The 12768-nt window shown below is 30.0% G+C and overlaps 1 protein-coding gene across 9 annotated transcripts in view; it reads left to right on the top strand.

Moving 5' to 3' along the window:
- Nucleotides 1-12768, top strand: part of LOC106457564 — a 117963-nt gene that overhangs the window by 62144 nt on the left and 43051 nt on the right. For all 9 annotated transcript variants that reach the window (XM_022383551.1, XM_013916996.2, XM_022383553.1 and 6 more), the window contains 2 exons: nucleotides 6947-7119; nucleotides 11414-11516. In XM_022383551.1, the coding sequence (XP_022239259.1) occupies nucleotides 6947-7119; nucleotides 11414-11516 (276 nt within the window). The remainder of the gene's footprint in view (nucleotides 1-6946; nucleotides 7120-11413; nucleotides 11517-12768) is intronic.

Here is a 12768-nt window from a genome sequence, read left to right on the forward strand (position 1 = left end):
AAATCCACATGCTACTAGAGCTAGGCAGTTAGTGGAATTTGGTAATAAGTTAATCAATGGTCTTATTAATTGATTAGTACACTCACATCCCTTAGAAGCACATTTGTATAGGCAAAAAGAAAATTGTGCCTGTCGGTTATCTTCACAACTTATTCGGATAGTATTTTATTTCTGCAAAATGTTTTCACACAAATATAATACTTGGTGAATAAATCACTAATATCAGTTAAATGTTGCAACCTATGCAGTCACCATTATGTTTTTTCATGAAGTATGTAGTAATCCTGCACTAATCTACTGTAAATAAAATGATGGTGGCTTGTTTAACTTTTACTATCACCATTCACTAGTAAGGTTAATATTGTTTGTATTTAAAAAGAAATTACATGAATACATTGTTTGAATAAAATAAACCTAAATATAATACTTAATAAAGACTTCAGTCATCAGAATATTTTGCACTTGCTTATCATACTCACCATGTCACCAAACAATATTTAACTACCCTTATTTGGTAAACATAGTAAAAAAAACAAACTCATGTTTACAAACATTACAACTCAATAAAACTATCCATCAGAAAGTAAAAACATCATATTTTTAAACAAAGAACCAGATATCAGTAAGATACCTGATACTAGATCTCCAGTTCTGTGACTTCTTTGTTTCATGTTGTGTGTATATCTTCCTGTGTCTAGGTAAACTACTACCTGATGACCACAAAAACCTTCTCCAAACACTGTACATTTGATACTTTGTTAAACGTTTTCCATTTTACCCATTCAACCCATCTATAAAATGTATAAGCTTACCTTTTCTGACCTTTTTCATTGAAGAAAATTTCTGCAGCTTTGAAACATATAAATACTTTAACAGTTCACCAACAAAAAGAACTGAAAGAGTAGAAACTATAAAAAATATTAAACCTGTACATTTACTCACTATTACATGATAAACTAATTCTTCCTATTCTTCTAATTCTTCTTATCCATAGTATCCAATCATATATTAATTTTCTTTATAGCTGATTTTCATTAATAAATGATCAAACTACTTGATATTGTATCATAAAATTTCAGCCAAGGTCCAAAGTTTGTACAAAAGCTAAAAGAAGCACTTGAAAATCAAGAAATGGATAATATATTCTCAAGGGATGATTGGCAAAAATATAGACTTTCTTTGTTGTGGGAAGAGGGATACTAAAAAAAAATCAAAAAATGGTTTGTTTTATTTACAGGAAAACTATCTGTGGCTGTGTAGAATTGAAAATTTGAATTTTTTGTCTTCATGAATTACACTAAGTAAGCATCAGAAGATGACTAAATATCAATTCTAAAATATTTCTGGGATAAAATTATAGAAATATATTTAGAATTAACATATAAAATTGTTTCAAATGTTTTATCAGTTGGCCAAAAATATCAAAAGCCAGAGGAAACCCTATCTTCTGATTTCAGATGCAGTAATTTAGAATTAAGATACTTTTTTAATCCTAAACTGCCCCCCAGTGGCACAGCGGTATGTCTGCAGACTTACAATGCTAGAACCCGGGTTTCAATACCCGTGGTGGGCAGAGCACAGATAGCCCATTGTGTAGCTTTGTGCTTAACTTCAAACAAACAAACAAAGTAATCCTAAACTTTATACATGAAAACTGTAATACATGTAAGGCAACTGCATTTTTGAAATTTTAATAACACTAAAATATTTATTCATTTATAAGTAGCCTTTTGCAACAATACTGTGTAATGTGTACACTTTTCCAGATTTGTTATTCTAGACAATTCGGTATTGTTTTACATGTTTATAACCATGTTCACAACAGTGTAGAAGCTTTATGTGTTTTATCTGGTGTTACAAACATAACGCATACACAAAATAAAACAATCTAGGAAAAGAATATTTGTAGTTATTCAAAATTATAGAAACTAAAAAACATTGAGATAGTGCATCTACTTTTATTTTGTTGTGGTTTTGTTTACCATTAATTTATTATTCCTTCTGTTGTTTAATTAAACTATGAATTTGTAGTTATATTAAAGTGCTAACTCACCTTCTATCTAGAGCATGTTGATTTTGAGTATGCATGTGTTATGAAACTGACACAAGCTTCCCCTAGTGGTGATGTACAGATATTAATAGTGAACTATTATATAGATTTATGTTAATAGTTAGTCACATCAGATGTAACCTCATGGTCTGACCACTAAATAAAAACCCTTTCTTGATTTTGGAAATGAGTTAGTTTATGAGATACAATTAGAATTATTGCTTGATATTGTTATTGAACTTGAGAAGTGATTTAATTTTGGAACATTGTGTTTTTTCTTGTTCTGTTTCTTTTTTCTAATATCTTTGTTTATTGAAATTAATAACATTGAGATTTATGTTGTATTGTTTATTAACGTTTGTACCTAGTCCTGGCCAGATATGAGTTTATTTACTGTTCTTTTTAAGTGATAAAATTTGTAGTTGGGTGAAAGTTTTATTTTGGATTTGTTATATTTGAATAAATTGTTTTTGTTTGATGGTTGTAATGGTGTTTTGTTTTAATCTGTTACATTAGTGCCTGAACACTTAGATTTATAAAGTGGATATTGGCAAATATATGTAAAAATGGAGGGTCGACATAAAACTGCCTTCGTAACTGACAATGGACTTTATCAGTTTCAAGTGATCCTTTTTGGTCTGAAAGATGTACCTGCCACCTTCCAAAGATTTTATGAATATAGCTTTAGCAGGAGCAACCAAATTTTCCAAGGCTTGTGCTGATGATACTAGTTTTTCATTCACATTTGAACAACACCTGAAACACCTTGAGTTGGTTTTCTACAAACTTCATACAGCAACTTACTGTAAAAATTTCTGAAGGCAAGTATCATATTGGAGATCATATTTTGGATCAGAGCATATATGCAGTATGATGGCCATTTACAACTGTCTTTTGTCATTCTATGTGCTACTTCAATAATAAAAATTGCATTGTGTTTGTTTTTAAGCAAAGGAGACTGAATAAAATGCATTGTTGGCAAAAATCTTTGGTTTTTAGTGCAATGGGTGAATACAGCACATTAGAATACTCAGCTGCAAAGTAGCTGCTGAGATTTTTTCTGCTGGATGCCACCATTCCTTGTAATTTTACTGGCACAAGAAAAAACTACTACTGAAGTAGCACTTTTTGACAGTTGTCATTTCTATAAGAAGTGTCAAAGGGGGATATTCAAATCAATTTATTCAACAGGATACAATAAAATCATGTATATATATAAAATGAATCAGAAACAGCACAATATGATTGAAATTCTAGAACATGCTTTTGCTACCATTCCTTTCTGTTGTCCTTAAGTCATATGAACAATTAATGTATTGCATAGTATGGTATTTATTGATTGATATATATGTATAAACAAAACAACAAATATATATACTCACATTCCTCTCTTTATGCATTTTTCCCTTCATGCTTCTATCTTTAAGATATTTCTTCCACTGATTGAGGAAGTCCCATTTTGTTTTTTGTGAAATTCCCTCACGCGAGAAACATTTTTGTTCGTGTTTCTCAGATTGACCATTCAGCACATACAAAATCTGATGGATTGATGTTGATATTGGTATGAAACTTTAGGAATTGCAGAAAATGAATAATTTTCATATAATGTACTGTAGAAAAGAAGCATTTTGATATATAATTTTTTTTCTATGATTAACAATTCAAGAGATGCAGAGCATGACAGACCTGTGGCTGATATATATTGTTTACTAATACTGATGTCATATTTCAAGATAAGATATTATTGTACCATACACTGAAAGACATGATGTTGAGAACAAGAAAGCTACATTGTATTATGAAACTATTATTACATAGACAGTTTTGTTCTAAAAATTATGTATTGATAAATGTGAATTTCATATTTATAGACTGCGTAATTTTAAATTAAGTAATTTGTTACTATTATAAAATAAAGAAGTCAATGTTTTGTTCTAGTGAGAAGTTCCATATTTTACATCGTAATTTGTGTACATAATTAAAAGTTGACATCTCCTGGAATGTAATACACTAGGACACTACATAATGAAACATAAGTTACAAATACAAGTGTTTTTAAAAATATTATGAAAAACTTGTTTGAAAGTGAACTTCAGATTTATAAATATTTCTAGTAACTTACAACTCTTTTTAAAGTAAAGAATCATTACTTTAATATTTGTTAAGCTTTATTTTCACTTTTTTAATTTAAATATTTGCTGGAGGATGCAATATGCTATGATCTAAAAGATTTGTATAGTTAGTAGAAGATGAGTACAATATAAGTGAAGTGAAGCAGTGAATCAATGAATAATGAATGAGCAGTTATTGAGTAATGAGTTAGGGAAGTATTAAGTGAGTAGTTAATGAGTGTTCAACAAGAAATTCATTTTAGTGTTAAAAGTGAGAGTTATTATGTCTATTTGTCCATTCATTCTGTTAAATGAATAGCCATGGAATTCTACATGTAAGTTTATAAGTAAATTAGGCCTTTGTGCCATTAGTCTCAGAATTTCTATTAGAACTTTGTGATCTTAGGCCTACAACTTGAGTCAACATGAGCATAGCCTGTAGTAAACATTATTGAAGATATGAATTAATTTGTTATCATTAAATATACTGGGCTGAGCATTATTTTTACCAGATACTCCAAAAGAACTTGGTTAATGATAGAACACTTTACAACAATGTTATATATTTCATTTATGTATCAGATATTATTTTTATCATTAGTGTATGTACATTATTAAACTGTAAATTATTTACAATAAAATTATTATATGTTAAGGATAGGAGTATTAAAAAGAAAAAAAGTGTTTCTAACTGTCACGTCGTGAATGAAAGTAATCACTGTGTTTTCTCAAGATATGTTGGTCTCATGACATGACAAGTTAAAAAAACAAAAATACTTAAACCCAGGCATTACAGAGGCAAGGCATTTGATCTAGATGAGTTAAATGGGTGTACATGAAGTTATGAGGAAAATACACCAATAAGATCACATTTCAAACCAACTGTGTGAAAAGTAAAGTTTTAAGCACACAATCTGACCCCAGATATTTAATAATATCCACAGGGACAGACATATTGTTGAGATATTATCTTGAAACACAATAGTGTTTTACACCTTAATGATAATACTCATGTCATATAAATGTTATTGCAGCCAGGCCTTTTCAGAGGTTCAAAGAGGCCTGGGCCACTTCTATTTTTTGGCTATGATAAAAACAAACAAAAATTGATACATGAAAGCAAAATAAGTTAGTCATTAGCCCAAAAGAAAAGTGAAACATAATTAGAATTAAATTGGGAGGTGCATAAAAACAAGTTGCAAAACTTAACAAATACAAAAAAAAAGTCAAATTTGAGGCCTGGGCGAAATAGCCCTAATTGCAGTGTATCAAGCCAACACTAATCAACCACAATTGTACAAAGCAAGACTACAAGTCCATTAGCAGGCAGATTTTGGAGGGCAGGATATGAGTTCGTAGTTTCTTTTTTCTTTTCTTTTTGAGGACTGTTTATGTTTGGGTACTTACATGTTTGTGCGTGTGTGTGTGTGTAATGAAAGAGGAATGTTATTCAATGCAATATTTGCTTTAGTGATGTATGAATACCTTTTAGTGTTTTTAGGAAGGTGTAGGAGGTGAAAATATAAACAGCATTTTAAATAGTTTGTGACTGAATTATGAAGGCTATTTCTTCCTGTTAATGTTGGGATGTTGCTGATTATTTATGAGAAATCCTATAGAAATAAAAACCTTTAAGATCACTATCAGTTTCAATCCTAAGCTGAAAATATTAAATACACTGGTTTGCTTTATGTATTATGTACATTATGTTAGTTTGATCTTTCTCTTTCTTAGCCATCTACAATATAAACAACTATAACTAATCTCACTTAGATTTACTTATTGTTGCAATAAATAAAACAACAAACTTCTTTAAATTGAGATTGACTCATTCTTATTAGTTCATGCTTGTTATGGTTTTCATCAGTATGAAAAATGTTCTATCCATTTTTCAAAGCCTTTAAATTCACACCATATTTAGGTTATAATAAATCTATTTCAGGTAGAAACAAAGTGTTTTTGTGAGACAAACCATAGAAGATTAATTAATTTTAGAACAAAATAATTATGCTTAAATTATTATTGTGACTGAAAGAGCTGTGTATATTTGATACTTGAGGTAAACCACTTTCATAGATTTTATTCTAATTAACCTGTTGAAGAAATTCTTCATGGTGGTTTTTCATGTTAGTCTTAATAACCATAGCCTCTTTGAACCTTAATGTTTTTTCATCACTTGCTTTCAATATAATTTCATGGTCACATTCTACAGCATGTTGGGAAACAAGTAACTAAATAATAATACTTTTCCAACTCAGACACTTGATAGGTGTTTGCTAACTATTACCCTCCCTTATCATGGTAGTAAATCCATGTTATTAAGGTCTATCCTCAAATACACCTTGGATGCTCTATAGAACTTCTTTAAACTAAGAAACTTCTTCCCATTCAAAAACAAATTAATAAAAAACAGCAATCTCCTGTCATCTTCAAATATAAATATACTCCTTGCTTGAGAGGTTACAGTGTATCCATTACCATGAAAGGGTTGTAGAATATCACACTATTTTCATCTATAACTCATGTTTTACAGCATGCTATGAAATGTGACTGCAAAATTAGATTTAAAAAATTTTGATATTCTTTTCAAAGCAAAAAAAATGAAAGAACATAAAGGTTTGAAGAGACATTGGCTATTAAGACATTTGAGCCTGAAATAACACATTAAATAATTCAAAACAAAACAAAAAAACTAGTAGCAATATGTGATATAAACCATATTTTTAAGCTATGAAGTTGAGAAAGTGTGAATAATAGTTTTATAATAAATATTTTGTTCTTTTAGACATTTGACCACCATTGCCCATGGGTGAACAATTGCATAGGACGACGCAATTATCGCTATTTCTTCATGTTCCTTGTTTTCCTCAGTTTCCACATCATTTCCATTTTCACTTTGTCAGCTGTTTTCATCCTGGATCATAATGACTCACTAAAATCCACACCTTCCATTGTTACGTATCCTTTCTAGAAAAGTGACAGGTTTAAACAACTTTCTGTATGTATGGGAGTGACATATAAATAGGACAGGGATGGTATTCAACTGCTGTTAGTCTGTAACAATACTAATTATATGTAGTTAAGAAGTCCAGTGACAAGTGAATATTCAGAAAAGGAGAGGTATAGGAAAATGATTATTAATGGTATGGAATGAGGTGTCTTGGGCCTATTTTGTGATAATGTCACTGGGGGGCATTCAAGGTCGTCTTCAAGTATATGTGCTTTGGAAATTCTGTTGATATTCATCATACAACCAAAATATAAGGGGCAAATGTTTAGACAGTAACAAATGAAGTTTTAAACCAAAAAGCTCCTCCTCATGAACAACAGCTACAGTTTTAAATTGGATTTTAATGAAGTTAGTGAATATTTTAGCTTCTCTCATTTATTGAGTAAAAATGGGTTAATTTTCTTAACATTAAAAATTGTGTTTAAAAAAACAATAACTTCCAGCACCAGTGAGTTAGTCAGTTTCATTCAAGTATGGTTCAGTATATCTTATTTGATTCTCAATCCTACTGCAGTTATGAAAATGTTGAAGTTTATGTCTTGAAAACAACTCTGCATCTTCATATATTGGCTTCTACAGTTACTAAATTGAAACATGCCTGTTTAATTTCAAAAGCCTGCATGGTAACACTACACTAGGTTTAATAATGCCTATTTCAATGAATATCATTAAACAGTAGGTTTTGAAAAGAATATGAAAGCTAGTATGCAGAATTATTAAAAATGGTAGCTTAATTCCTATAGTGAATGGGTATGCTCTAATTAATTGACTCTTCTGTCTATTCTAACTGTTATTAAAAGTATTATAACCAAGCTAAAACTATATATTACATGTGTATTTTATATATTCTTATGATTCTACAAATTAGTGATCAAATGTAACTATTTTTAGATTAAACATTAAAGTAGTATACAATGTGTCTGTATTGATATATATTTTTTCTTTTATCTAGTTGAAAATCAAAACATTTTTCTTCTTATAACTAAAGTCTCCTTGTCTTATGGTATTTTCAGATACTACTGATTTCTGAAAAGAGTAAATTAGGTAGATCTGCTATATAATTAAAGGATCAGCAGGATAAATGATATTGTGTTAATGAATATAGCTAAAACTCAGTTTGGTCAGAGAATTAAAAGGACCAAACACTGTGTAACACAAAATGAAAACAATCTTTACTTATATCAAAGACACAAAAACACAGTATGTACTTGTTTCTGGACACTGAACGGTTGTCTTTCATTTCATTCATGAATTCATTAAATTGACCTATTTCTCTCAGGATATATTCATTCTAATAATTCACTCAACATCCAGTACATGAATTTTTAAATCTAATGTTTTTTATTTAACCAGAAATGTCATAGTTATACATAGTAACCAGCACTTGCTTATGTGATTTATCATAACCTCATGATGTTATCTGTCCTATCATTGGAGGATATTGGCTGTTGACATTCATGCAAAATGTGCAACATTACAGCCATTCTACATAAACAAAACAGAGGTAGCTAGAACGAAATCAACTTAATGACTCTTCTTGATCTTGTGTTATTTGACAACTGCGAAAGCTTAGAATAAATGAAAACTTGTTAAACATTATACATTAACAACAAATTTCTGAATCAACCAGACCTAATATGATATTGTTACCTCTGGGAGACATGCATCCGCTATTTTCCTTAACTCTTCCAAATTTTACAGAATATGCACTGTCATATGAGGAATCCAACAGTGTTTTTTATCAACTCCAAAAATGAAAAGAACTGGAGGTGATCAAATTTATCTGTTTTTTGTTGGATGGAGAAATTTTTTACTAAACTTTGCCTGAGGTCATTATGTTACTGTAATAATATCTTTAGAGATTCTGGCAAAACCAGTAATCATTTGGAACTGTTGGGACAACCAGCATGTCTTCTGGCAAAATTGCAAATATGTTAAAGGACAGATGGCAGAAGCATCAAATTTAAAGCATATTTGCAAATGTAAGATTGACATGCTACCTGTGTAGTATATGTGGATGCAATTCTTACTAAATACTAGTAGCGCAGTAAGCATGCCATAAAATATGCCAAAGAAGAATTTCCATTGGTGCTGATAAAAATGTTAAATGGCCAAAGAGAAACATGCCTACCTACAGACTGGGTGTGTTCACAGAATCATTGGAATATATGAACATGACAAGAGTGATGAGATGGTTAACTCTGAGGAGATACAAAAACACTGATTACTATCTATTAAAAATACCACAGAAAAATCCTCTTCAGATCAAGCCATAAAGACCCTCATATTTCATTCCAACTTTTCCAGACCTTGTGTGGATTGTGCTTTGTTACTAAAAATTACACAGTTGATCTATTTGACACAGAGAAACATTGTTAAGAAAGAAGGAAGAAAATGTGGTACACTTGCATACCACAGTCTTACTTGATATCAGAAATTATAATTAAAATTGATAAAATGTATTTAAAATGTCAAATTGCATATAAAAAATTGTGATATTTAAAGCAAGGTTGGAAAAAGAGAATAAAACTTAGCTTTAAGTTTTAAAAAACATGAAAGAAAATTATGTATGTAAATTAAAACAACCTTAACAAGAAGATATTTGGCATTATAGTATATTCTTGTGTTATCAGTTATTTTTATATTGCACAAGCTAAAGTACCTGTCATTTGTTTGGGTTATGAACTTAAAAGAATGTGGGGTGGATGCTATGATAAGTAACACAAAACTACTGATTTTCACACAATTTATTTATAACATAATATATTATTACATATTCATTATCATATCACCCAAAGTTTTATATATATATATATCAAGCACTAGGATATGATGCTCCAAAACTACTATAATTTAACTGACTTTCTAAGTAAGTTACAAACAGGCTTAAAAAAAATTCATTAGTTACTTGGAGCTAAACGACAGCAATCACACATAAACTGTCTGAATCAAACTGTTTACAACTCCATCAAAAAAGAAGTAACTTTCAGCATATTCTTGTAGTGGGAAAAAAAAAAAGCTGAGGTACCTGTCCTTTGTCCTTATTGTGAACTTCAAAAAATGTAGAGGTGGATACTATGATAAATAACACAAAAATCCTAACTTTCACACAATCTATTTATAACATATTATTACATTATTCATTATCACCTGACCCAAAGGTTTATACAAGCTTTAGGAACTCACTGTGTATATTCTTAGCACATGGTATACACTGTGTAATAGTCAGGGTGACTTTGTACAAAGAGGTAGCAGCCAAAGTAGTGGTGGTAGGGGTGCTTTCCATTACCCGCTTTCAACACCAAGCTCTTAATGTCCTTTCAAACTGTTTCACAGTATTAATTAATTGATGGTCATTGGCCACAGAAGTATCTTATGGAATAAAGTTGTAAGGTCACGGGTCAAAGTAGGAAGTGGCTATAACTCAAAGAGCTGATCTTCATATCGACTGTATGGTGCCTGTTGTAGTATAAACTTCACCTGGGTTTATGTAATGTTGCAATAATGGTGGCCATTTCTTTTCATTGCATTTCTTTATGATATACAAGACGTTAGTGTGCCCTCCCACCATACTGTGTATATGTTGTGTTATAGAAAATTTTATTAATTTAGTTGTTTGGTGTAAGGATGTGGCACCATTTATGAATGTAATTAACATTAATTTACATCAAAGGTAATAAATGCTCAATAATGGGGGGTGGAGGGAGTTGTGAACTCTCAATTAACATGCTATTTTTTTTCAAACTATCATTCCATAAAGTTTGGTTTAAATTGGTGTAGTGACCTACATACAGACAGAGATTTTTATGCTTTATGTATATAGATAGATATATATATAGTGGTATTTAATAGTTCTAAACTTATTTATCTGTTTTATCATTGTTGGTATTTGGTTTTAAATATGCAAGTGTATGTCAGTATGTATACATGGATGTGTATGTACCATATTAGAAGACAAGTTGTAGTTAACCTCATGTATGAAATGATTTGCTACCTTACAACTGGGATTGATTCTCATTTGATACATTTAGCTACATAATCTCTGTATAATGTAACCTTTAATTTGTTTGCATACTAAAGTATTTGATGTTGAAACACATTTTCATGTACTTTAACATATAGCAGAATTTTATCTTGCTTAATACAAAAAATCAGAATTGATATAAAGGTATTTCAATACTAAACTCGAGTACAGTAGGAATTGTGGTGTATGTTTGTATATTCCTTTACTTCTCACTGCAGATTTGTCATAATGGGAATCATTATTCTTGTATTTATCCCAATTCTTGGTTTGACAGGTTTCCACTTTGTCTTAGTATCTAGAGGAAGGACCACAAATGAACAGGTAAGTTAAAGCCATGTGTATCTTGATGTCCACATTGTGGCAGATGTGTTAATGATATGTTTAGTGTGTTTTCTCACCACTAAATATGTATAGTCCTTGGTTCGAAGGATGGACAGCTACTGCTACCATTTAAGTCCTCATTATTTGTAAAAGCACATTACTTTCCATATGATATTATGGCAGATAGCTAATATGCAAAATAGCTCTGTGTAAGTATGTACTGTAATAAATTATAATCAAACCAATGAGGTGAAGATATTAGAGCAACTAAAAAGTAGAATAATGAATTAATAATACGATGTCAACCACTAATACTAATCATATATTGTCCATACATTTGCTTTTTCTTTTGTGCATTAGATACAATGTTTAGAATACAAGTAATTGATAATCTAATAATAACAAGCATTGTATAACATTCAAAATCTTAACCTCTAAGTTGTAAAGAAAAAATTTTTTTTTTAAACTCAAAATTAAATCAAATTTGAAAATTAATTTTTAACATTTCACTCTTAAAAGTAGCAGAAACTAAAGAAATATGTTTGAACTTGGAATTTCAGTCTGTTGTTTAAAGCTATAGAAAAATTAAAATGTGTAATAGAAATATTGAAACTAAAAGCTTTGCATAAACGTTATTTGCTAGAAAACTTTTTAATAATTTTGATTCTATTACTTTTCTGTCATTGAATGTATTTCTAATTTCTCCTTCTCACAAGGAAAGGTTTTTCAAGTTGACTGATCAACAACAGTAATCATTGTACTGATAACTTACCTGATTTGTTTGATCTTTGTATGACATTATTGCTGAAGGACTGTAATAATAATAATAATATAAAAAATAACAACTAGTGAAGCCTGAAATTATGATTGTGTTACATATTCCATACATAGATGTGTAAATCATTGTGCTTCTCTTGGAAGTTTTTTTGGTTGAACTCTCATCCATTTCCTTTGAAAAGCCACTGGCACATCATTTTTAGGAGAAATTAAGTCATCAGCCAGTTGTTAATGAACGAGAAACCTTTAATAAATATTTCAGAAAATTGGATTAACCCTTTTGTACTGGGTATCCTTTACCATGCATGACAGAAAGTTATAATGTCTTCCATTCAAAATTTTATTAAACTACTTTTTGTTTATGTTACACCAATTAGTATAGCATAAAATCATAGCTAATAATCCATATTTTAATAGAACATAAGTTTTTAAGTTCCTAATTCTACAAGGAAATATTTTAAAAAATCCTGAATTT

The sequence above is a fragment of the Limulus polyphemus genome, unplaced genomic scaffold (genome assembly GCF_000517525.1).
Source record: "Limulus polyphemus unplaced genomic scaffold, Limulus_polyphemus-2.1.2 Scaffold346, whole genome shotgun sequence".
Taxonomy (NCBI): Eukaryota; Metazoa; Arthropoda; class Merostomata; order Xiphosura; family Limulidae; genus Limulus; species Limulus polyphemus.